Raw genomic sequence first — 26,248 nt, 5'->3', positions numbered from 1 at the left:
ACAGCATCTGTGATGAGGCTGAAACCATGTCCTTTTGCCTTCTGCACAACAGATATTTCTGGTGAGGAAATCTGCGAGACTGCAGAAGAAAGTCATCTCTCTGCGTCTGCCCAGCGACTGTGGGTCCTGCCTGAGAGAATTTGCCATCAAAGAAAGTACATACAGTAAGTTGTGAGTTACACACCCTTCAGCTCTTTGTTCCATTGCTTTCCCTGTGTGATGCAGGAGCACTTGCACTGGTGGAACACATGGCAGAAGACACCCAAAGTCATGCAGACAGTGTCGTGGGCTGCACACAGTGCTGTCTGAGGCGGCTCTGGGAGTGGCTGGGGTATGCCCTGGACAAGGAGAGACATAGAAACACTTCAGCCTGTGCTGGCACTGGAATGTTTCCATTGTATACCTTGCTGAATCCAGGAGTCGTTCATTTTCATGGGTAGTTCTCCTCTGTAGAGACTTACATACCTTCTGTAGGAACAGTCTCTAATCCTGTCTGCTGTCACTGAAATGTGCTTGTGTTTCCTTGTACTCAGGGGACTGTTCTTGGATGCAACTTTGTCACGAGCTCTCTGTATCTACAAATTTGGGTGTGGGGTGGTCTTTTCTCTTTGTGTTTTGTTGTTTGCTTGCTTTGTTTTTAATGTAATGTTTTCAAAGGGTTAAAATCCATCTAGCTGTTTCTGTTGCAAGATCAGTGTTTCTCTTTTTTGATTCCATCTATATATGTCTTTTTTAGTGGAAATGAGTAAATGTTGGCACTCCAAATGGTTTTGAATCAATAATACTCTCATATCTTTAGAGGGAGGGTGTGAAAAATACGTTTGAGATTTAGGAATGAAAAAAAGGAAGCTGCAGCTGGTGAGCATATGTGGTGCAGAAACTGCAAGTGGAACAACTGTTTCGTTTTAACAAGAAAGTGAAAACTGGAGAAAACTGGCAACAATTTCAGTAAAACTTCCCTGAAACAGGGGGCCTGTAGTTCTATTTCTCTTAGTAAGCTGACAAAATTTGAGTTGAGTTTTTCCTTTTTCATCTCTCCCTTCCCTGCTCCCAGCAACAAAAAGTCAGTTCTGTGTGTCTGGTTTTGGTTCCAGAAGCAAGGCAAGCAAAGAGAAGAGAAAGTTATCAACAAGAGTTGATCTAAGTGTGATCTGAGGCTGTGTTTGTAGGCTTGTTATACTAATGAATTCCCTCTCTCCCATCTAGAAAATGAAATAATAATATGTGGTCATTTATGAATAAAATTTTTCCACAAGGGGGAAGTATCTACTGAAAGTTTTACTCCCCCATCACAGCTGAGGTTTTAACTGTAGTTGGGGATCTGAACACCTTCCTTCTGTGATCCCACTCCCAGCTCCCCTGTGTGCTTACTGTCTGCATTGTTAGTGTCTCTCTTAAAGAAGTCCATTTTTCTGGACACATAAATGACCAGGTTGACCTGTATTTTGGTGTAAAAGTTGGAGAAAAGGTTGGTACCTGGCTTAAATTTTCCTCTGGTTCCTGAGGAGACTTTCTAGTCAGTAGCACTAGAACCTTGGTGTGGAGGAGCTGGCTTTACAGCAGGGAGTACTGACCAAATTCTGGGTTTGCTGCTCACTGAGAGGTCTTGCTGAGGTATCCAAAGCTGCTGCCTGGCTTTTGGCTTTCCCCACAGAGCCTGGGAGTCACACTTCATCTGTTTCACAGGAATTAGATCTTAGGCTTGGAATACAAAAGCAAACTGTCCACAAAGATTATCAGTATGTTCTTAAAAATGCCTTCAGCAGAGACATGTGCTCCTCCACAGGGTTGTTTTTTCTTAACCAAAGAAAACTTAGCTAGTTTAATGGGGAAAACTTATTAACTTTGTGCAAAAATATGAAATGTGTTTTATTTAACTTTTCTAAGAAATGGTGGATTATTGTGTGATTCTTCCTCTCTTGTAACTTTCTTTGCAGCATTTTCCTTGGAGGGGTCTGGAATAAGTTTTGCTGATTTATTCAGACTTATTGCTTTCTACTGTATTAGCAGGTAAGGTGGTGTTATGTTCTCAGTTATGTCTGCTGGACTTTCTTGAAGAAGAAAGAGTCTCAAGGACTTGGTTCAGCTTGATATTTATGTTGCCAATTACAGATATCCCTGGGTAGTCTTAGAAGGTAATGGAAGAAATAAGAGGTGAGACTTGGAAGGAAGTGTCTCTGTCTTACCTGGTACTGATTACTGGGAGGCTGCTGTGGTGTCCCCCACCCAGCTGTGAGGTGGTGCCACGTTGAACTCTATCTGATATCTTGTAATACTTTCTTACGTGCTCTGTAACTCATTTAATAGCAACTATAAACTAGCTTGCAATGGCATTTTCTTGGAATTGCTAGTTAAAAGAATTTTTGGAGCATAATGGAAAAATGCCAGATCACACTGAGATGTGAATTTGAATTGGGAACAACCAAAATGGCCTCATCAGCTTTCCAGTTTATGATTGCCAAACTTGTTTTCCAGGTAGTATGGGAAAAAATGGCCAGTTTTTATGAGGAGTCAGGGTTTACCTATCTTTGAATTGAGACCATGATGATGATCTAGACTCTAGATTTTCTGTGGTGCAGTCTTGAGTGTGTGTTCAAATATGCTTGATTTGAGTTTGAGTGGCGTTCTGAGATCCTGTTTTTCCAACAAGTTAATGTACAACATAGAGAATATTTATGTGATAAAGACTCGCTGTCTGTCTGTGCTACAGCAGATGGTTGGCTTGTTCACAGCCTTAAAACCAAAATTCATGCTGACAGTAGTTGTGTGTAGGATTTCTGTGCTCCATTCGTTCTCATTTTGTCTTCATTATGTAGGTACTTCTAGCAGAGGTTTTGCAGTTTAGCCTGCACTGCTCGAGGGTGTGTTGGTACCAGCTGGGTAGGCAAGAGGTGTAGTACTGTTTGATGGTAGTGATTGTACAATGTACATATGGTTAAGTGGTTTTGTCCCTTAAAATCTCTGTCTAAAAGCCTTTTACACTGGTTTTGGCTTCTGTTGTTCCTCATGGATCTCCCTTGGACAACATCCACTGAACACCTCGTATGCAGTGAAGTGAAACCACACATGAGAATAAATTACAAAAACTTCCTTAAATGAAGTGTGTTTTCAGCCTAGAACAGAGTAGCACCAAAGCATCCTAGCTTAGAAATTTTTAGAGTAGTTGCACAACTACTTATTTAAATTTTTATTCTGAAAACTGGAATTCAACTTGGAGAGCAGTCAACAGCATATTCAGAAAATAAGCTTTGTTGAAGTGTTAAGGGCAGAGAATACTTTTGCATCTCGCTGATATGCTTGTAAAAGATCAGATGTAAAAGCTTCTGTTGGAAAGGCAGAAAATACTGGCTGGCTCTTTGGAAACCCTGGCAAGAGTCCTGGGTACTTGACTGTCATTTGCACTTCACAACACTGTCCAGGGTGTTGGTAATGTTTTAACTGTGCTGGGGTTTAAGGCTCTTGCTACCTGCCACAGCTCAAGAAGAAAATAATCAGAGATTATCCCCTGCCACTGTTGAAAACAAATGCTCTTAAAACTGTGGACTTTTTTGTGAAAACCATAATTGTTTTTCTCTTTGACCAACAGGGATGTCCTTCCATTCACACTGAAGTTGCCTCATGCAATTGCTGCAGCAAAGACAGAAGCTGAACTTGAAGACATTGCTCAGCTTGGACTGAGTAAGTAGTTCTTTACAGAGATGTCCTTCCCTGTAGCACTCCTGTGAGCTTGAAAAAATGATCTGTGTCAGTAAGTAGTTCACATTGGTTAGCGATGTTACAGATTTCATGTAGAAAAGAACCTTCTCTTATTTGGGAAGACCAAACCTTGTTCTGGCCAAATAGTGGTGCTCCTTCTTCCTTCTGTGCCTTCTGTGGTATTTTTGTTAGTGCTGTTTCCTTCTTCCTTCTTCTCTCCCCTCTCTGGGCAGCCCTTGGGCAAAGCAAATCTTGCAGTCCCCAGGCAGAGGTTTGATGTAGCTTCTGCTCAAAACCCTGCTGTTGGCTGTGGGCTCACTGGCTTGGTGATGTACTGCAGCTGCGAGGACAATGTAGGAACCGAGGGCCCCATCAGTAAAACTCCTGGTCAGGTTGACTTGCAAACTTAGAATGGGGACTTTGGAGGTCAGTGGCTCGTTGAAATGGCAGATTAAGAAAAGGAGTGCACACCTGCAGAATGTCTCCATGTGCATGACAGCAAATGTTTGAAATAACAGAAGACAGTGCAAGGACATGCCCTTGCACGGCCTGACTGCTGCAGCCAAGTACAGGCTCACTGGGAAGCACTCCTTGAGCTCGCAGGAGATGCAGAGCCCGGCGGGATTTGAAACTTGGGCACCACCCAGATGAATCATTGAGCAACTCCTGCAAAGTGCTGAATAGCCTCATTTCCTTCTCCAGGAAGGGAAGGTCGACTGTCAGCAGTCTTTGTCCCAGTAGATTTTTTAATCATCATGGATTTTGAAATGGATCCTCTCTAAATCAGTGTTAGTGTGAGGATCTCTAGAACTGTTCAGTGGGACTTCACAGCAAAGCCAGACACACCAGGATGTATTGCACTGCTTTGCATTTGAGTTTACTGCAGTAGCAGTGCAATTAAGGGATTTGTTTTAGAGAGGAGATAAATTACTTCTGCACTGCTTATCTGCAAGTTTAGGTAATTAGATGAAAATACGGGTTATCATGGGAGTAGAGGCAAATATGGTACTGTTGAGGTCACTGTTTAGATGGAAAAAAGAAAATAAAAGGTCTGACTGGGATACAGTGTAATGATACAGTCTCCCAGTGACACATAGGAAGCCTTAAGGTAACATTAGGTGAGTTTTTCCAGAGGGGATAATAATGGTGGTGTTGATCAAGTTCTCCAGACTAACCCGCTGCCTTTGTCCTCGGTACTCCAGACCACTGTGGCCTACTTGCTGCAGAATTAGTCTTGCTCTTGAACAGTTTCTGCACTGTGTGTGTTTTTCTTTAGCCTAACACATTTGAAAGCTGAGGAGGAGATGGATGGATCAATGTCTGTGTGGTTGCTGTGTTTGGGATCAATTACCTAATATACACCAGATTAATACCACACTTTCTATGAGCAAAAACCAGGCAACAAAGTTGAGATTTTGATGGAGTTTTAGGTGTCCACGTGTGAAAGAGCACACCAGGAAGTCAGCCCTTCAGTGCTGTGGACTCTCAGCAGCCCTTGCTGTTAAATGTGAGTTTTCCTTAAGCAACACGTAGGCACAGAAGGCTGTGCTGTGAACGCAGAGGGTTGTATCTGCTGTCAGAGCTCTGTCGTGCAGTCGGCTCAGAGGAGAGCTGCATAAGACAGGCCAACAGCATGTAGCCCAGCAAACCACATCAGCTGGTAAAGATTTCAAAGCTGTTGCCAACCTGTAAGATTTCATGTGCTGAACATAAGATTGCTCTCTGGGCCTCTCCTGTGTTTCACCTGCAGCAGTGCTTACACCACGTGTGTTTGCAGCAGCCCACGTGCCAGGCACACTGGCCGGTCTGCTGAGAGATCTGCAGGCAGGATGTGAAGTCATGAAGCTGGGAAAACCAGCAACACTGCATGACTGTGTAGAGAAACATGCCTGTGCCTCTGTACCTCTCTGGCAGTGGCCTGTCACCATGGGCCATTTCCTGTCTTCTGCCCTGGAGGCAAGACATGGACCTGTTGTGGATGCTTGGCACTCGTGAACTGGGTCCAGGTGTCATTGCTCAGTGGCCTCAAATGAGGCATCTTGACACTACAGGGGAAAGGGACCGTGCCAAGATTGGCAGATTTCAGCAAAATCTCCCTCCTCTGGTGTTCCTCCCTTATTTCAGCATGACCGCTGTCCTCAAGGGCACATCTGATTTCCATCTTCAGACCTTCAGGAGCTGATGCTCTTTGCCACTGGCTCGGTTGCACAAACACGCAGATGCTTTGCTGGGACAAGTGCGGAGGCTGCAGCTGAAACTTGCTGGTTTAGAATAGGTTTTCCATGCTGCTGGTGTGGGACTGCACCTCGGGTCTATTTTTGGGCTGTTGGGTGTCTATAACCTTGAGCAAACTGTCCCCATGGCAAAGGCAGGGCTGCAGGCCAGTGCTCTTAGACACGTGAGCACTTGGTGTGCATAGCTAAAGGGGATGTGTGCATCCACCACAGCAAAACGTGAGCTGGCTTCTCATGTGTGGTTTCATTGGTTCACTATGAAGAGAAACCAGCCAAGATTTTTGTTGAGTTGCCATATGTGGCCTTCAGCTGGTGTAAATCAGTTAAACTGTTGTCTTTAATGAAGTGAGCTTATTAGTACCAGCTGAGAATCTTGCCTTATTTCTCCTGGGTGAGCTGCTAGTAAGTAGTTTATGTTCATTTTGGTCTCAAGCTGGTAAGAAGTACTCTTTTACAGTCTCCATTCCTGTCTTTGATTCTCAGTTTAATTTTAAGCTTAGTTCAGTGGAAGCTATGCATTGGTCATGGTATTTATAAAAGAGTAAGAGCAGTCCCAGGAGTGTAGCATGCAGTTGTGTCTGGTGGTGCTTTAAGAGGCTCACTTGGAATTCCCCCCCTTTAATTAATAAAAGCTCGCCTAAATTTCTTAATACTTTAAACCGGTATTGTTGAGCTGAATGTTCTCAGAGCATCTGCATGCTGGTTTGCGTTCTTACGTTAATGCAATGATGATTTTCAGACTTTTGGAGCTCCCTGGCTAACAGCAACCCCCTGGATCCTTCACCTCCCTGCAGGCCTGTGCCTTTGGACAGTGCTCGTAAAGCCTCGCGCCAGCTCTGCCTTATAAATGGAGTGCATTCTATACGAACCAGAACGCCCTCGGAGCTGGAGTGCAGCCAGACCAACGGAGCGCTGTGCTTCATTAATCCCCTCTTCTTAAAAGTGCACAGCCAGGATGTCAGTGGAAGTCTGAAAAGGCAGAGCCCGAGAACTCCAGACGTGAATGGCACGGCGAGGCCTCGCTCCCCCCCGCCCCGGCCGCCACCTCCTGCTATTAATAGCACCCTCACGAGCCCGCGGCTCTCCAGGACTATAAAGCAGGCGAGCATGCCAGAAACAGCGAACCATAAGAAAGAGAGAGGCTCGGATTCGTTGCAGAGCAAGCCAGCCCCGATTCCGCCTCCTCGGCTGAAGAAGCAGGCTGTTTGCTCCGAGGCCGAAGGGGGCCCGAAGGCGGCGGCCGCTCAGCCCGGCTCGGCCCGCGGGCCCGGAGCAGCAGCCGGGCTTCCAGGTGAAACCCCGCCCGAGCCCGCTCCCGCAGCTCCCAAAAAGACGGCGGCTACCACCTCTGAGTCACACATCCCGTGGAATGGAGGCAGGCAGAGACTGAGCGACATGAGCATTTCCACCTCCTCGTCCGACTCGCTGGACTTCGATCGGAGCATGCCGCTCTTCGGCTACGAGGGGGACACCAACAGCAGCCTGGAGGATTTCGAGGGGGAGAGCGACCAGGAGAGCATGGCACCCCCTCTGAAGCCCAAGAAGAAAAGAAGCAGTTCCTTTGTTCTCCCCAAGATTGTGAAATCTCAGCTGCGGAAAGTCAGTGGAGTTTTCAGTTCCTTCATGACCCCCGAAAAGAGGATGATTAAGAAAATTGCAGAGATGTCCCGGGACAAACGCACTTATTTTGGATGCTTAGTACAGGACTATGTCAGCTTTCTCCAGGAAAACAAGGAGTGCCATGTTTCCAGCACTGATATGCTGCAAACAATTCGTCAGTTCATGACCCAAGTCAAGAACTACCTGTCCCAAAGCTCCGAACTCGATCCCCCAATCGAATCACTGATTCCCGAGGACCAAATAGGTAAGAAACACTGTCCTGTGTTTAGTGGGAAGGTGAAAATGTGTAATCTGTGTTTACAGTGCTAGTCTTTGTCCAGTTCAGAAAAGTGTGGCTGACTTTGCCAGTAGAGTCTGAGCCACTGAGTATTTGGGTCTTAAAACCCCACATCACCCTGTCAGCTTGGAAGAACTATGCTACCAAGTTGTTTGTAAAAACTTTCCCTTAAAATAGGTGCAGCCTGGACTTTTTACCTGTGATTGTTACTGCTTTAGCTGCTATACTGTTAACAACACAGAATCCTTTATTTGCTGGCACACATGTATTTATCCCTAAACCGGGCTGAAATAGTTCTCAGTGCTTGGTCCAAAACTCCTGATTTTAACCATGTAGATTTTAGCTATAGAACTAGAATTTATTCAAAACCAGTGACATCTAAGAGCAGAGAGACTTTCATGACAACTTACTTTTTAAATAAATCTCATTCTTTGAAACATTCCTAATCACTCCTGGCAAAGCTGCACTGTCCCTACACTTGAAACTAGATAAAAAGATATATAAGAGTTTTAAAAAGCAAACAAATGTGTGCAAGACAGAAAAGGAGCTGCTAATCTCTAACTTTTCTGTTCTGTGTACGTTTGTAAATGCTTGCAGATGAACTATATGCTTAAATATATGTTTTAACAACACAGAGGGACTTGTATATCCACAAAAGTGAAATTGTTGTTGCATAAAATCTTACTGCCTCTCTCTTGCAGAGTCTGAGCAGTATTTGTAAAAGAGCCTGTAAGCCACATTTAGGAGGTAAACATCCCTCAGGGCAGAATACTTTCCTTGTGAGCTCACTTCAGTCCTGATTTGCTTGTTTTTCTCCATAGCCCAGTGTCCCAACAGTTGGCCCAGTGCAAAATTGGCAGATGCTTTTTTCTCTGGGACTAGAGGGTAATTTTATGTTGACATTCTGTCTGTCCTTGACCAAGAGGAAGTATTCTCGTGTAACCTCAACTTCATTTACACAAAGTCAAGCAGAAGTCACAAGGACTGCTAAAGCAAGTACAAAAAACGTGAAGAATGTGCTTGAAATGGAGACTCAGAGACGTGTCATGTTCTCACTCTAATAACAAAGGCTGTGACCTGGGTGTCACATGAGGAGAAAGCACCGAGTTGAGCAGGGGGTGCAGGCACATTTTCACCTGCATTTCTGCAGAGCACTGGGTATTTGACAAAGTAACAGAGATCCAATTTGTGTGTAATTCTGCAAAAGTTTAGTTTGTTGTGTACTTTTAATTTCAAGGGTGTGGTTTAATCAGACTGTGGGTCTCCCAAGACTGGAAACATGTTATCTGCTTTTAAATGTTTCAGTACTTTGGAATAGCATAAGCTGTGAAATATAGTAACTGAACTACACTGGTTTTCTTCAGCGACAGAAAGTCTGGCTTTGATCACATGATTAAACACAATTAATTTATAAAGTGGGATAGTTGAAACAAAGGAAGAACTTGCCTTTGAATCATCTGCTGCCCATGGTTCAAGCCTGCAAACAACTGCAGTGGATCAGGAGCATCAGATGTTGCTGATGTAAGCAGATAACTATGTGACAGCAAAATTTAGTCATCCCTGTAGAGAGCTTTTTATGAAGTAGCCCTGCCTGTGTATTTCAGTATGGAATTGCAGCCCAAATTTTAACTTTGTGAGTCGTCGTTTCTCCTCTCCTGTCAGCCCACGCTTTGGTGGTGCAGGTTTTTCCTCTCAGTGTGTCAGCCCATCGCTGGATGTGTGCTCCTGGGATAATACTCCTCCTTTCTAAGTCAGCCAGGCTTTACCTTAACCCCCTCTTGTCTCCTGAATTCCAGTAGGTTTAGTGAAGCCCTTGGTATTTGGGACTTCCTCCCATATTTCTGTCATGGTCTTTGTGATTGTGTAGCTGTCCTTGTAGAATGGCATCGTGGACTCTTGCAAGCAAAAAAGACTTCTGTGGGAAATCTTTGAAGTTTCCCAGACAGGGGTCACATCACATTGTTAAACTTCTGCAAAATCATTGGGAGAATATGCATCAGGGTTTCTAATGAGTCCTGACAGATGCCTCCTAATCTTAGCACTGTAGGCTGTTAACCCTTCCTGAAGCAATGGGATTCCCAGTGTTGGAACAGAATCAAGAGTGGGGCACATGGCTCTTTATTGTTTAAAGATGAATGCAATTTGTGGTTTTTTAAAAGACATCCACACCTCGAGTTGTATCCACAGAATAAAGACCTGGAGTGGTCAGAGGAGGCCCTGATAGTCCACAGCTGCTTCATCAGCATATGTTTGGGAGTTTTTGTTTGTCTTTCCTCTTTTCCTGGCTTTGAGCAGAAAGGAGTCAGGTTGACTGTTGTCACTTTGCCAGGTGGGATCTAACATCTGAACAGCTTCAGTCTCAATGCCTGAATGTGGGCCTGGTCTAAGAAATGACTGGTTTAAATCATTTGGCAATAAGGTATTAACTGATTGTGTGGAAATGTGCCTAAACAATACAGTCTGTTACTTGTTATGCTATTTCTAATACGTACCAGATACTTAAATGCTGAATGTTCAAAGAAGGTTGGAGAGAAGGTGTTGGCCCCTTACTGGCAGGCCATGCTGTGTCACAGGGGCTTGGGTCTGTGTGGAGGAGTCACAGGCAGACAGAGCTGGAAGGACCAAACACACTGAAGCTCAGGACTGACCCCCAGGGTACCTCTTTTCACATATCTGTCATTTGACAATCAGCCATTGGTAATGGAGTTCTCAGTGCACTGTTTTATGCACCTGTTCATGCACCCACCTTAGGGCTGTTACAGCAGGACAACATTTCCCTTGTTTGTTTATTTGGAAGGTGCATGGAATAGGGCTATGGGTCTTGAAAAGGCTAAGCTGTAGCCCACCCCCAGCTCCCCTCTTCTTCACTAATCCAACTATCCTCTTAAAGGAGTTAGGATGGTAGGTCACTGTTTCTCCTTGAAAAACTCACGTTGGCTGATTTTTAGCACTGCCTTACTTTTGAGGTGCTTGTACACTTGTTTTGGTGTCCCATCCCCCTATCCTGTCGTTCATCCTGGCATCTTTTCATCTTGAGGTGAGGTTGAGCAGCGTGTCCCTCAGTGCTCCTCCTGTCACCACAGGAGTGGCAGGATTGGGAAAGTAAGAAACAGTGCTAAAGGCACTGAGCAGAGACAGAGGACTAGGTTCTCCCTTTTCCAACCATCCCTTTGATTTGCTTTGTGACTTATTCCTTGCTCCTTCTTTTTACTACTACTTTCAGAGGAGTATTTACACACAGCTATAGCATGATTTTTAGTTAACCCACAGCTGTTTAAAGCAAAACAAGCCTAGCACAGATAGCTGTGTGATTGTTTGGTGTGCTTTAGGTAGGTAAAACGAGGGCAGGCTTACCTTTTGTGCCTAATTGCTCAGTTTCTGCCAGCGCTGCCTATACATCGCCCAGCTCAGTCCTACCTCTTCTCAGAGTTGTGCAGATGATAAAGGAATGTGGGTTGTGTGAGGTCTTACTTTCAAGTCTTGCTCCTTCAAAGGAGATGCCCTTATCTGCACCATGGACTAGGCACGTGACACTGCAGGCACCACCAAGAAATGGATACTTGGCCATCCTGACACGAGCTATCCTAAAATAGATCCGTGTCAATCATGTGAACTTTAAAGGTATCAGGAAAATCCAGAACAAAGCAAATGCAGTGTAGTCGGGTGTCTTGCACGTACATGGCGTGGTTTTCCAAAGCAACCTCCTGCTTTCAGCTCCCAGACAGTGTTACTGTGCAGGACTGGGCCTTTCCGTGGTGCTCCTCAGGCTTGCTCAGTCTCTTACTGACCCCTGCTTCTCCTGATGACTGGTTTGGCCATCAAGGGTGATAAACGGGGCCTTGTGTGAAACAGAGACTGGAATCTGACAGGTAATCTCAGCGGACCAACAACAGCTGGTAACAGGTAAACTGGGGGCCTGGAAAAGGTGAGCGTGTGCCTTTGAGGCAGTTTGAGGAAGTGAGGGTTGTAAAGAGGCTGTGTAAGGACACTGGCGATGAGTAACATGTTGTCCTGTCTAGATGCAGACTTGTGTGGTTTGCAGCAAAACAAAAATAGCGTGTCAGCACAGGATACAGATGTGTTTCCACAAGTCACAACGAAACTAGCTGGCTGGCCTTTACAATTCATTTATCAAAGCACTTCCAGTTCCCATTTTGAGGGTAGAGGCTAATTATAAGTATCACTTCAGGAACGATACACAGTGTTCAGCTCAAATTATATTCAGTAAAAAAAAAATAAATCTGAAGAGTGCCTGTTTTGGTTTTGGAGTGTTAAGCAACCTGGCAGGAAATCTGAAAACATATAGCTGAAGTGAACAGGAATTTTTGTTGCCAGTTTGGATCTGAGAAATATACAGAGATGCTAAGGTAAAGAATCAGTCCTTAATTCACAACTTAGATGCTAATTTGCTGGGAGACCCTCATATACTTGTTTGTGGCCCTTAGAAGTTACACAGTGAAAACTGCTGCTGGCTGGGAATTGGTTTGTGGGGTCATAACCAGAAACAGCTTTCTCTGAAAGGGGCCAGAAACAGCAGCTCAGAAGAAAGGGTAGATAGCTGGATGATCTGCCCCCAAACATGCTTATAGGTGCCTGTGACACTGAACGTTGTTCTAAGACCCAGATCACAAGAAATGCTGTCCTTCCAGGCTTTAATAATAACATAACGTTTTTTACAGCTTTTGTATGAATTAGGAGACGAATGGGTATTATTGTTGACCATTAAAAAACCCATCCAGTCCTTACCAATGCTGCTGCTTGCTAGATTTTGCCAGTTTTCCATTTGAGGCCAGAACTCAGTGGTACTTATGTCTGCACTAAGAATTCCTAACGGAGAAGAAAACTTTGTGTGTTGTTTTGGGGTTTTTTTTGTGTTTGGTTTGGTAGATTCTTCTTTGTTGTGGTTTGTCCTTTGTTTTGTTACGTGGAGCTTTGTGCTTATGTGCTCCCTTCCTCTGTGCTGCTTCGAATCGATTGAAGTTTCCAGAGACATTGTGTAATGTGATTGAGTACATTTCAAAGCCAAACCAGGCGCTGCTTTTGGAGCCTGTGACAAATTGTGCATATGAAAGAACATCTCCTCCTACCTTGCCGAGCTGTAAAAATCTGTATGGTTCATCTGTTGGACTGGCACAACCTTTGCCAGGGTTGAGGGCGGGAGACCTGAGCCTCCCCTTCTCACCTGCAAATAAGAAGCCTGCTCCCAGCCAGGGGCCGGGGCTCTGGGCAGGAGTTTTGTCTCCCAGCAGAAAGCAGTTCTGTAGCCTCTGGGCAGGCACTGCTGCTGCAGCTCCCTCCCCACTGTCCCTGCAGGCAGCAGCCAAACCAGCTGCAGGCAGCAGCCAAACCAGCTGCAGGCTGGCCCCCAGAGAGGATCAGGCACCAAACAAAGGGAGTTTTCCAGGCGAGGTACTCCCTCGGGATCACACTGTGGGCTCTGAGGAGCCGTGCTGAACTCCTTAGAATGTACTGAGCCTCCTGCGACCAGATGTGGTGATAACCCCACCTTACTGAGCTGGAGGATGGCTGATGGTCAGTATTCATGTGCAGAACTTCAGTGGAAACCTGTGGGAGTTCCCATTCCTCAGGGATAGAGTTCTCTCACTTGCATGATGCTTAGGAGCACGAACTGCTTTAATAAACAAGACCGGGTGGTTGGAATGCAAACTGCAGAGGTGTTCCTCTTACAGGCAAAGCAGGTAGTGTCTTTCCTGTTTAAGAACTCAGGCAGTAGAAATAAAGCAAGCTGAATTGTCAAATGATCAGTGAAGCTGGCAAGGAACTGTGTGTCCACCCTAGAACTTTAGCTAGCCAGCACACCCGTGGGTGGGGCTTGTGTGTTTTTCTTGGTGGAAAATTGTTTCTGCCTCATGAGCCCTGAGGATTGCTGGGACGGCAGGGAGAGGCAGTTTGTGTCCCTGTGTGCAAGGGTGAAACTTCCCTGGCTGTGTTCTGTCGGGGTGATTGTGGGGCTCTCCCAAGTACAGTAGATAAGGATCAGTCGTTTGAAGTGTTGCCACTTGCTAATGTATAATTGGTGACTCTGGCCTGGGGGGAAGCTGGATCCACCCTTTAGGCTGTGTGACAGGCCACCAAGAACATGTGTCAGACTGATAATGCCTTTACAGGTGGCTGTAGGAAAACCTAGAAAATCAGCGAATGCTGCTCTTCACTCTTTCTCACCTCCAGCAGTTTGACAGTCTGTTGTGAAGGAGAGCCCAGGTGTGTTTATAATGTCCTGGAATGAAGCAGACACAGCTTTGCCCCTCCATTAGGGTCTCTAAAGCAGAAGGCAGCAAGACAAGCTACAGAAGCCCCAGCAGAATTGGGGTAGGGGAGAGGGGAGCTCCCAGCAGAGTTGCAAGTTTGGGAATTGCATAGCAGACAAACACAGAATAAACGCTGCGTATGAAACCAAGGCACCATAAGAGGAGGAGTGTTTGCAGAGTGTGTTTGTGTGGGAAAGAGAGGTATGAAGACCCAAAATTAAAAAATGGCTGGACACAAGGATAAGATAAATAAAATCATAAACAAAAGCAAGAAAACAAAAGTAGGTAATGCTTGTCTGGAGGGCGTGGGTATGTGCAAACCCCAAGCCTTAGAAAGAGTATGTGATTTTAAATAAAGGGAGGGGCAGAGAGAAAAGAAAGAGGCTGTAGTCTAAGAAAAAGACAGAAGTACAGACAAAGAACCTGGGAAGGGCATGAGGTTTAATGAAACTTTCCTGGGGCACCGTTACTAGCAGGAATGTCCACTGCTGGGTTGTAAAAACGTGTGATCTGGCAGTGACACAGTCTCTGCCCTTTCTGCTCTCAGTGCTGGTGCTCCCCTGCCTGCTCTAGGCTCTGGTCCTGAGAGCTGAATGTTCTGCACTCTGGTCCAAGTACCTGATGGAATCTAATAACCAGTGTAAGCCATGCTGCCGTAAGGGCGCCGGTGCTGTTGCTGTCAGGATGTTGGGAAAAGAAACTCCCTTATGAAGTAAAGGTTTGCAGAGAAAATGTTCAGTAAAGGGCTTTCTCTGTTGATGTAGTCTGTACCTTGAAAATGGAGAACGAGGGTTAAAGAAACACTTGAGTAGAACAAGAATTAAAAGGAGCTTGTAAGTTTGTGGTTACAGTGCCATGTGCACGCTACTGCCAAACAAAGGACTTCCAACTTGATGACAAAGCTGGATGTGAGCTTGTGTGATGAAATCTGAAGCTGGACAAACACAGTTTGGTTTTCATTTATGGTTTAAAGCCCATAATCTGTCCAGCTTCGTAAAGATCTTGACAAGTTTAGCCAAGTTTTAGGGAACCTTGGTTGAGTTATAATTTCCAATGGAAACTATGCAGAAAGGATGGACTTTAATGCCAAAGCAGACAAAAATTATGATTTTATGATGTTGGCTGTGTTTTAGTTTAAATTTGGGAGTTAAAGGCTAAGCTGGAAGTAAAATAAAACATGGAGACTTCTGACCAACAAAAGAAAAACTTAAGTAGAGCCACAGCTTGCTTTTTTTTTTACTGTCTGTAGTTCATCTTTGTGGGTGTTTTTTCTGTATTTACCAACTGCCATAAATGACAATGGAACACAGATTCTGCTCTGCCTCTTGTTTTCTTGTTAACAAACATCTGGAAACTCAGCTTGTGTAATAAATAGGCCTCAGCCAGTAGGTTTTGCTCTGCAGTCTCTCTTTAGGGAATGGCTGTATTAATACTGGCTCTGCTTTAGAGGAGGAAGTCAGCTGGACTTGTGTTTTCCCGTTGCAGATGTTGTCCTGGAGAAGGCCATGCACAAGTGCATTCTGAAGCCGTTGAAGGGTCACATTGAAGCAATGTTGAAAGAGTTTCATACCACGGATGGTTCCTGGAAACAACTCAAGGAAAACCTGCAGCTGGTGCGGCAGAGGAACCCTCAGGAACTGGGCGTGTTTGTTCCCACCCCAGACTTCGTGGACGTTGAAAAGATTAAAGTCAAGTTCATGACTATGCAGAAGATGTATTCCCCTGAAAAGAAAGTCATGCTGCTGCTGAGAGTTTGCAAACTGATTTACACTGTTATGGAGAATAACTCAGGTATGGTGCTGCTTACAGTTCAGGTTCAGATACTCCGTTCCTGGCGTTGTCTTTTAGGGGAGTCAGGCCACCTGATTCTGCAGATAGGTCTCCTCCTGGAGCTCTTGTAGCATCTCCTTGTCCTTTTGAGAGGGGTTCTTCCTCTCTGCCTCATCCCTGCTATCCCTGGTGCATCTGGTAGCACATCTTAACAAACTCAGTGTGAGAGGCAGCTGAAAAAGAGCAGCTTTGCTTGACTGTAGGCTTTGAAGTTGGCTGCCAGAAAGGCTGTCTTGTGAGCCTTGAATTTGACACTCATTCTAAATTAGTATTTTTCTGCACATTAATAATAGAGGTAACACCCTATATTTAGCTATAGTAATTCAATAGCGTGTATGCAGCATGACAACTACAGGGTTCTGTGTTAATGGGTGGAGAAAAGCAGGCTCTAACCCAGTATTTTTGGCTTGCTGTGCCTTTGGGTGTTCTCATTTGGACACTTTCTGTCATGCTTTTGGAAAAGAAAGCGTCTATTTCTGTACTGTAGCAAGAATCCAAAAACGCCTTTGAAACCTAAGTACAGAAATGAGACTACAAACAAGTGAAGACCTGCTGAGCAGTCAGTGGCACAATTAAAATGCTGTGCTGAGTAGTCTGAATTTATAGGAGCGACTCTGACATCATCTCATACACTGCTGTGATGGGTCCTGAGCTCAGCTGAAGCAATGCTGTGGCAGTGGGAGGTTTTTTGCCCTGAGTATGAGCTGCTGCAGGTGGTTGGCAGTTTTCTTCCTAAGGGGGCATCAAATGTGCAGCTGGTTTTGGTGCTTATCAAGACACCCACTTTCTTTTGAGATTTGATGGTGAAAGCTCATGGCCATTAAAGCCCCCCAGGTACTTCTGCAAGATTTAGGACTGAGCTCCTGCCCAGCTTATTATTTCTGTGCAAAATCCTGCATTTAAAAAATGGATATAGGAGTGTAGGCCTGAAGTTCTGTAAACTCCCTTCTCCATGCTGTGTTATCTGGGCAACCTGTGCCAGAGCACAGAAGAAATTAGAATTTCTTCCTAATATCTAATCTAAACCTACTCTCTTTCAGTTTGAAGCCATTCCCCCTTGTCCTGTCCCTCCAGGCCCTTATAAATAGTCTCTCTCCATATCTCTTGCAGGCTCCCTTCAGGTACAGGAGGCCTTGCTCATTGATGTTTTTAACTATTCTCTTGTCAAGAAAATGAGTTGAGTTTCCATGTCAAATTTAATACACTTTTACATTCAGGCTTCTCTGCTGCGGGGTTCAGACTCAGAAACTGGTATTTGTGTCTGGATCCTTCCAGAAAGTAGATGTAATCCCTGGATGTATAAGGAAAATGCCTGTTCCTCATCTCTTAGGCAGTGATAGAAGCGCAGGTGGAGGTCAGGCCAGACTGGCATGGCAGCCTTTGTGAGTTCACCAGCTGAGCTGGTGCCAAGGTGAGCCCAGTCTCTGAATTTCCCTTTCGTGCCTCAAGGTGTGCATGATCGGATTTGTGCTTGTTAGAAGCACAGGATGAAGCTGGTGTTGGTTCCTGTCCATGGAGTGTCAGATCACGTTCTCCTTGCTGCACACTGGTGACAGGAGGCTCAGGAGCAATCCAGACATACTGGTCAGAGAGGCACAAAGTAATGCTTTGCTTTCAAACACAGAAATTGGTAAAAGTGCAGTTCGTCTCTCACTGTCTGTGTTCCCTTCAACCCAGGGAGGCTGTATGGAGCTGACGACTTCTTGCCCGTGCTGACGTACGTGCTAGCCCAGTGCGATATGCTGGAGCTGGATACTGAGATCGAATACATGATGGAGTTGCTGGATCCATCTCTGCTGCATGGAGAAGGTAATCTATTTATTTGTTTTTATGAGAACTGAGTGAAGAGGGGTTCTTCCTTATAGTGCAGTTGCTGTTAACCTTGTCTGAGTGGAAACCCTTTTAAAGGGAGCCCTAACACGGGCCATGTCAGGAGTGTGACGACAGTCTGGGCACCATTTCCAGCGGCAGGGAAGAGAGCTGGGCAGCCTGCAGAGCACAGGCCCCATGAGCTGGGAATCTGCTGCTGGCCCCTGCCACAGGAGCAAATCTGGGCAACCTGCAGAGCACAGGCCCAGTGAGCTGGGAATCTGCTGCTGGCCCCTGCTGTGGGAGCACATCCATTGTGGCCGACCCATTGTGACTTAGCAACCAAAACCATGCACTGGGCAGGTGCTGAATGTCGTTATCCTTCTGTGCCTGAAAACTTCCTGAGGGTATTCGTAGGGCAGCAGCGTTCCCTTAAACTGTGAGGCACATGGTGGGACTTGGGTTAGGTGCTTTGTAGAAACTGGGGGCCTTCCTTGCTCCTCTGGGGGAAGTGCTTCTGAGAATACTGCCCCTCTTTAATGATCTTTGCTTCTTCCCAGTATTTGATTTTCATAAAGTATTTTTATGAGCCCCAGGAACACGTTCCCCAAGGCAGTGTTGAATGATGGCTAAAGTCTGCTAGAGGCAAGGAAATCTCCCTCCTTGCTGTTTTCATGGTGATGTTTTTAACACCTTCTGCAAGGCCCCAGTAGACCCCAGAACCCCCAGGTTTATGAGGAATTTTCAAGGTTCTCGTGACGAAGCTCAGCTGTGTGTTTAGGTCTGTGTGCACGTTTCCTATTCCTGCTGTCTCTTGGCTTGCTGAAATTGCTGTATCCTCTTCCATCCCGGGATGCCTGAGGGAATTCCTGCCACGATTCCTCCAGCTTGGCACTAGTCTGTTCCTTGCTTTGTGTACAGAGCATCCTCGAGTGCATTGTTCAGGAATCTTAGCATGGAAAATATTTGAAATGTGAAGCTGGGAATCATTAACCTGCTTCAAAGGCAGAAACATTTACTGGACTCTGAAGTCACGTTGTTGCAGCAAAAGAAGCTTCTCCATGGGCTGCTCCTGTCCTAGGCACCAACCGAATTATACTGTGCAGTAAAAACTGTTTAGTGCTTTGGGGTTGTGCATTTCAACTGTAACATATTGTCCAACTTGTCTCACTGGTCTTGCATGTGCTTTATGTATTAATCTTGCTGCAAAGCTAAAGGCTAAGAGTGGATTCTGTCAAATATATAGAAAACACTACTGTGGGCATAGAATGCAGCTTTGAATGCCTCTGTGAATAGACTGTGCTGCCTCTTAGTTGGACACTCCCACTCAAATAGTTTACTTGCAAAAAAAGAAAGACAGCATGTCTTTTGTCTCTCCTGGTTACTGAGAACTGTTACCTCCTGTTGAGACTCCTTTTCCTTTGTGACCTGCAGCTTCTTTTGTACATTGACAGCTCTGTTGTGGCTTTAATTTGTTCTCCACTGATGTAATAAAGGTGCATGGAGCACTGTACATGTCATCTCCTGAACTAGTTGGACATTATGAGGAACTCTAAGAGGGTGACAGATCACTCTTCCTTTTAAAAACAAAGGCAACTCTTTGGGATGATTCCAGAGTACAAATCTCACACTCGGTTGTTTCTTTATTGCCATTAAGGGGGGTTGCTTTTAAGATGCTGAACAGTGGTAGATTGTCTTTTACTTTGTTTAAACAGCTATGTTTATTTCATCCACATCTGAAGCTTGGTAAGAAAACAAATCGCTGTTTGAAAATTGTTCAGAAGAAAACTGGCATTCCAACTCAGTGGAGTTGGAACTCTAAGTGTAAGTCCCAACTTACACTCAGGAGTAGCAGGAGTTATTTAAGTAACCAGCTGTCCTGAGCAGTAGTGGACACAGAGAGAGGCACCACTTGATAACATGGAACACGTGCAACCACTGCACGTCCCTTAGCAGCTGAGAACACACCAGCCAGTGTTCTGCAGGCCAGTGAGCTGTTTTCCTTTATGTATCAATATTTTGGCAGCAGAGTACAAGGACTTTATATATGTGTGTGTCTCTGTGTGTATGTTTATGTATACTAAAGAAAGTGCCTGTACTCATGACTGTGACCACTCTGAGAAGTTCCTCCCTTGCTGTCCTTCACAGGAGGCTATTACTTGACCAGCGCCTATGGAGCACTTTCACTGATCAAGAACTTCCAGGAGGAACAAGCTGCCCAACTCCTCAGTTCAGAAGCCAGAGACACTCTGCGGCAGTGGCACAAGAGGAGGACAACTAACAGGACAGTGCCTTCAGTTGATGATTTCCAGGTAGAACTCCGGGCTGAAATAAGAACTGGGATGATTGTTTTGTTGGAAACTCCCATTTGAGAGATATGAGTCATAGCAATTTGCTCAGGGCCACAAGTGGAGTGAAGCAGTGCTGAGATTATGTCTGGCAAATCTGCCTCAGTTTTGAAGTCTTTGCACTTTATCAAAGAGTTTGGTTATGATGGTGTAAAGAAATCACTAAATAATGGAGCTTTCTCACTCTCCCTTCTAAGTCATGCAGAGCAAGGACAAACCAAATTGTATCTTAGATTCAGCTTCTTTGTGTGCTTTACTGATAAAAAGATCAAATGCAGATGTCCAGTGGTGTAAATCAGCACAGCTCCCCAGTAGCCAGTGCTGGCATACAGCAGGTAATAGAGAGGACAGGTGGGAGGAAAGTTTGCCTACAGTTTTAAAGTTTAAGCAAGCAGTAGAGTTCTGTAATATTGATGTCGTCATGTTTGTTTGTTTTCTTTTTCCCCTCCCCTGCATCTTGTACTGCTCTTTCAGAGTAGGGCAGTACCTTCAACTGAAGAGTAACAAAACAGTCGGGATTGCTTCATCTTTTAGAACCAGGCCTGCATCTTTCATACGCTGCTGACTGGCTGTTCAGATGCAGCAGTTTGTGGACTGAAGCAAGGAGGATGTTGGAATCGAGAAGAAAGGATTTCTTTACTCTTTTGTGTTCAGTTGTTTACAGTTAGGAAGAGGAGAACAGACTAACAGAAAGTCCAACCCACGGCCAGTGCACAAAGCTAGTCCATCTTACTGGGATGGATGCATCTTGTGTTCTGCTTACCTGTCCTTAGGTGTCAGACTCAAGCAGCTTGAGTCTTTGTTCTTTCTGGCAGAACACTGCACTTCCCAGGGGAAAATCCAACACCCTGTATTTCTGCTGGATGACAAAATTATGGAACATTCTTTCAGCAGCATCCTGTGTGCAGTTTCAGCTTCTCTTTCTCTGCAAAGGAACTTCATCCAAGCTCAGTGCACAGCTGGATGCAGGAAGGGGCAGGGGAGGAGCTGTCACTGAGTGCATCCAGTGCCTCTCAGTCTGTTGTCTCTTTAAAAGAGCCTCCAATCAGTAGATCACTGTACTTCCAGGCTATGCTTGGCACAAATTCAGGCGTTTTTCTGTCTGCTCAGAATGCCAGTTTTCTCCCTCTGAGTCCTGCAGTCCTGAAATGGAGCACAGCTCATCTTTCCCACATCGAACCGGGCTGTGATCATGACATTTCTGTGATGTAGTCTCACAGCCTTATCAGATTTTGGGCCCTGGAAGGGCTGCCTTTCCTCCTTCCCCAACAGGATGGAAAAGGAGAAGTCCTGGTTTTTGATGATGATTAAATACAGCTTTCTGATACTGAATAATTTTAATGCATATGAATTACAGGCATTTTTACAAACTTCAGCCTCTCTTTCAAGCAATCCTGTCCATCTAAAGGCACATGTATTTAAAAACAGGTCTTCTCTGTGGTAGCTACATTAGAAATTAAAAGTGTAGTGTGTTTTGCCTTATCTAGGGCTGATTTTTTTCTATAATTTCTTCACGCAAGTAACAAAAATGGATTAGTTCTATTCAGTCAGATTCAGTCCCGATTGTTTAAAATCTGTTGCAGAGCTCCAGTGTTTCAGTCTGCATGCTGTCTTTATTAAGACAAGAGTGCTCTTTGGAACTTAAATCATATGAACGTTCTTGTCAGTCCTAGCTTTTTTCTGTGAAATGTAAATTTTTGCCACTGTGATTTAGCATGCTTAATTTATTCAGCATACAAACTATAGGTACCAGCTCAGTCAATAAACAGCTCTTTCTCACTGTAATTTTTTCTGCCTCCTTTAATTTTGCTGCCTTTTAGTCTTTACTTGCAGCTAATTTTTCTTTTCAAACAAGCAAACAGGAAAGTGTTACATGTGGCAGCTGGACACCGTGTTCATGCGTCCAAAAACCTTTTGGGGGCTCCCACCCTCCCATTTCTTGCTCTTTATTTTACTTTTTGAAATGCTTTTTGAAGGGTAAAACTGCATTTCCTGGCAGGGCATATTTGGAATGTATCCATTTTATCAGAGTTGTGGGCACGTGTCAGTTTTTACAGAGAACAGAGGTCCAGCTTTTGCCTCAAGACCATATGGATTGACTGGAATGTTGCAGAGTAGATTTTCTTTCTGCATCCATCTGAGCCTGTTTAAAAGAAGCAGATGCTGTCACGTGAAGCTTGGTTATGTCAGGCTTAGACTCCAGCCCAGCACTGGTTAAGGATGAGGGTTTGTTGAGTTTCTGATGCCTGTTTTCTTGTTCTGCAGAACTACCTTCGTGTTGCATTCCAGGAAGTGACCAGTGGGTGTACGGGAAAGACCTTACTAGTAAGACCATATATCACCACCGAAGATGTGTGTCAGCTTTGTGCTGAAAAGTTTAAAGTGGACAATCCAGAAGAATATAGCCTGTTTCTTTTTGTTGATGACACCTGGCAACAACTGACGGAGGATACCTACCCTCAGAAAATTAAGGCGGAGTTGCACAGCCGTCCACAACCCCAGGTCTTTCACTTTGTCTACAGGCGCATCAACAGTGACCCATATGGGGCCATTTTTCAAAACAGCAATGACTCACCTTCCTAAAACCAGCCACTCATCATTTGAATTTCTGTTTCTTGGTAACTGTTACAAGCATCTTTGTCGCTGCCTTCCTTAGGAGCTCAGACGTGTCTTAAACCATAAAGCCTAGTAAAACACATGCTGGCATTTCTGGCATTGCTTACAAAACCCGTGTTCTCAACACCATGCACACGGCCAGTTATGCAGAATATTCCACCAGCATGTTTGAGGGAATAGCCCATGAGGCTACATTTCTTGTACCACAGGCTCTTTTGCAGCATATGACACTGTGGCCCTTCACAGATCTTTGCTGTAGTGTGCAAAAATCTATTTTCTTACACTCATTGTTTAGCCAAATGTCATTTCGATTTAAATCTGCATGCTAGACAAGGATTTCAGTAAACTGGCTGGTATGAGCTCAGTTTTGCCAGGAGTTTGACAAGACTGTCCGATGCAGGGCATCAGTTAACTCATAATTACCTGGATGATTGCATCCTTTTCTAATTTTTTTGATTACAGAAAATCATCATGTTTATATATATATATATATTATACATATATATATATCATAGAAATTTTATAGCAGTTGCAGGTAAACTGTCAGGGTTGGTTTTTTTAAATATTTTTTTAACTATAAAGTATTCTATAATTATGCATGTGATTTTAACATTTAATATACAAGAATAAATCTCTTGCTGGTTTTAGAGTATTGCATTAAAAGTATATGTGTTCTCTCTTCTTTCCCTGTTCCAGGAGAGCTCTTATGTAACTTGTGTCATGTGTAAGAAGATTGTAACATCGGCACTGCCGATTCCGGTGCCTTTACCTGAACCTGATGTATTGTTACCTGTATTATTGTTTATATGCATCGTTTTAGACAGAACTAGGGGGCTGGAAGAGAAAATTGAAAGAAAACGTTGTAGAGGAGGGGAAGAGAAAGAATGTAGAGAACCTAATTTAGCATTGAAATCTGTTAGTCTGCTGGTTCAGGCTCCTTGCAGAAAACGGTGAAGGAGGTTGGTCAGGAACTTCAACGGAAGCAGCAGTGCAGGTCTGCAGAGGGATGTGACAGCACCTCTCCCAGGTACTGTGTGTGTTAGCAGAGCATTAAATATGTCAGCAGTGTGAAGGACAACACTATTTTGTACAGTTGGTTGCCAGCATCCAAGCGTGTGTTGGCCTGGAGAATACATGTCAGCATTTGGTGACACTGTGTCACCTGGAGAACACATGTCAGCGTTCCCTGACACTGTGTCACCTGGAGAACACGTGTCAGCGTTCCTGTCACCTGGAGAACACGTGTCAGCGTTCCTGTCACCTGGAGAACACGTGTCAGCGTTCCTGTCACCTGGAGAACACGTGTCAGCGTTCCTGTCACCTGGAGAACACGTGTCAGCGTTCCTGTCACCTGGAGAACACGTCAGCGTTCCCTGACGCTGCGTCACGCGGTGAGCGAGGCCCGAGGGTCGGTCCTGCGTGTGCAGACAGCAGGTTGGTGTTTCATGCACGTGTTCCTGTGGGTTTGTCCCAGACAGCCCATGTCATGGGTGATGCTCTGCACCCCCCTAAGTCAGTCAGGGCTGCTGTCTTAGGGGGACACGGGGTGCTCCCCAAGTCTGCTGTAGCGGTGGAACATAAGGCAGAGCCCACCCAGGTGCCACGGGCAGCACGTGTGTTGTACATACAGAGATCTGTAGGATTGGTCCGTTTGCCTTGTATCTGAGACCCCTGGCACGTGTCTGTATTTCATTTTGTAGATGTTGAGTGTTGCACATAATAATACATTGCAATGCTGAACTATAATTTGGGATGTTGTGTGCTGTGGTTTTTGGGGGGAGCTTTTTTTTTTTTTAAATGGTTCATGCTGTAAAGTTTTGTATATAAGTGACTCTGATGCTGCTGCTTTTTGTGCTGCTTGACCCAGTGTAAACTCTTTGCAGAGAAAGGACCTGTGCTTGGCCTGAACAGTCAGTGGAAGCAACAGGCAGGGCTTGGCTGCTGAACTACTTTTTGTGACAGTGAAGGCTGATGTTCAGTGCTCAAGAAAGTTCCACTATTTTCGTAAGACTGTGACACTGACACTGAGGAGAGGGAAGAACTGGGGCAGAGTATTAAGAAACTCAGAATTTCAGGCATGAAACAAAAGAAAGCTCAGAGTGCAAAAAGGGAAATGTGTGCCTAAACTGCCTCGAGACAATTTTGCTGTCCGTTCTCATGCAGTTGTATCTTCTGAAAATTAGAACATTTTATTCATTGTGCTTTCCAAAACACTTCTCATAACGCCAGGAAACAGATGATACAAAAACCTGCAGAAATTTGGACTGGTAAAAATAAGCTATTCAGTCTTCTCCAGTGTGAGGTGTTTGATGTTAGGAATGACTGAAAAGCAAGGAAAAGGTTATAGTTGAGTTTGTCTCTCATCGCGTTCATTCAGAGCACACTGAGATAACTAGGGGGTGGGGGGAAGAGCACGGATAAAGGTGAAATTTCCCTGAGAAAAGTTTGAGATCAGAGCATTAACTGAGAGCACGGGCTGGGATCAGGGCTGAGCAGCACCACGCCCTGTGCACACAACCCATTTAGCTTTCCCCCTCACGCTTTGTCAGATGACAAGAAACAGATAAATTAAACAACAAAGGGCGCTCGCCCTGAGGCACCGGAAGTGTGCTGGGCTGGGGCGCATGCGCAGTGGGCCAGCACACGGCCCCAGTCACGTGGTAGGTGCGGCCGGCCCGGCCCAAGGGCAGCGCATGCGCAATGACTTCATTGACTGCGGTGCCGCCTGCTGGTCAAAGGGCGAGGCTGCAGCGACGGGACCTGCGCATGCGCCGTGCCCGGGGAGCGGGGAACAATTAACGGGGAACAATTAGCGGGGAATGGGGAACGGGAAATGGGGAGCGGGGAACCGGGGGAGCCCCGCAGGGGATGGGCCGGGCCGGCGGCACCGAGCGGGGAAGGGGCGGCCGCGCCGGTTCCCGGGGCACCCGCCTCTCACGGAGGGGTAAAATGAACATTTTGAGGTAAACCCGAGGAAATTAGTGAGGGACATTCGGGGGGAAAATCGAGGTTCCTTGAGCGGGACAGGAAGGGGCAATTCTGGGGTAACACCTGAGCTAGTCGCGGGAGGTTTAGGGGTCCAACCCGAGTCCCTGTGCAGGGATCGGAAGGAACGTTTCTGAGGGAAAAGCAGAGGCAAACTGGGAGGGCGAGCAGAGGTGACATTTTCCACCTGAAAATGCTGAGGTAATTTGGATGAAACAAAATCACCGTTTTTGTGGGGTGAATCCAGGGGTGCCTCAGAGAGGAAAAAGGAGCCTTTGTGAGAGAAAGGCTGGGAACTCAGACCAGACCGAGGCAGCATTTTGGACAGAAAACCTGAGGTTACTTAGCAGGGACAGAGGTGACCCTTTCAGCTGAAAACCTGGGGTAATTTAGAGGGGACACAACCACTGTTTTCTGTAGGAAGGCGGGAGGTGATGTAGAGGGGAGAGAGGTGGCGTTTGGAGGGAATGGCTGGGATGGACTGCCAGCTGCAGACTGAGCCTGGGGCCTGAATCCTTTCCAGTCGGCAGGGGCTGTTCCCGAAGGCCGTGCCCTGGCTCACAA

General features: G+C 45.4%; 1 protein-coding gene across 1 annotated transcript in view; it reads left to right on the top strand.

Moving 5' to 3' along the window:
• Window positions 1-23,514, top strand: part of RIN2 (Ras and Rab interactor 2) — a 39,711-nt gene extending 16,197 nt beyond the window's left edge. The window contains exons 3-10 of the mRNA XM_017837393.1: window positions 53-164; window positions 1,938-2,010; window positions 3,587-3,678; window positions 6,670-7,794; window positions 15,582-15,887; window positions 17,604-17,735; window positions 19,884-20,047; window positions 22,349-23,514. Coding sequence (XP_017692882.1) covers window positions 53-164; window positions 1,938-2,010; window positions 3,587-3,678; window positions 6,670-7,794; window positions 15,582-15,887; window positions 17,604-17,735; window positions 19,884-20,047; window positions 22,349-22,666 — 2,322 coding nt within the window. The 3' untranslated portion in view covers window positions 22,667-23,514. The remainder of the gene's footprint in view (window positions 1-52; window positions 165-1,937; window positions 2,011-3,586; window positions 3,679-6,669; window positions 7,795-15,581; window positions 15,888-17,603; window positions 17,736-19,883; window positions 20,048-22,348) is intronic.
• Window positions 23,515-26,248: the final 2,734 nt, after the last annotated feature.

This window comes from Lepidothrix coronata, unplaced genomic scaffold (assembly GCF_001604755.1).
Source record: "Lepidothrix coronata isolate B3197 unplaced genomic scaffold, Lepidothrix_coronata-1.0 Scaffold304, whole genome shotgun sequence".
Taxonomy (NCBI): domain Eukaryota; kingdom Metazoa; phylum Chordata; class Aves; order Passeriformes; family Pipridae; genus Lepidothrix; species Lepidothrix coronata.
The sequence above is the reverse complement of the archived record's forward strand: the minus strand, read 5'-3'. Positions and strand labels throughout refer to the sequence as shown.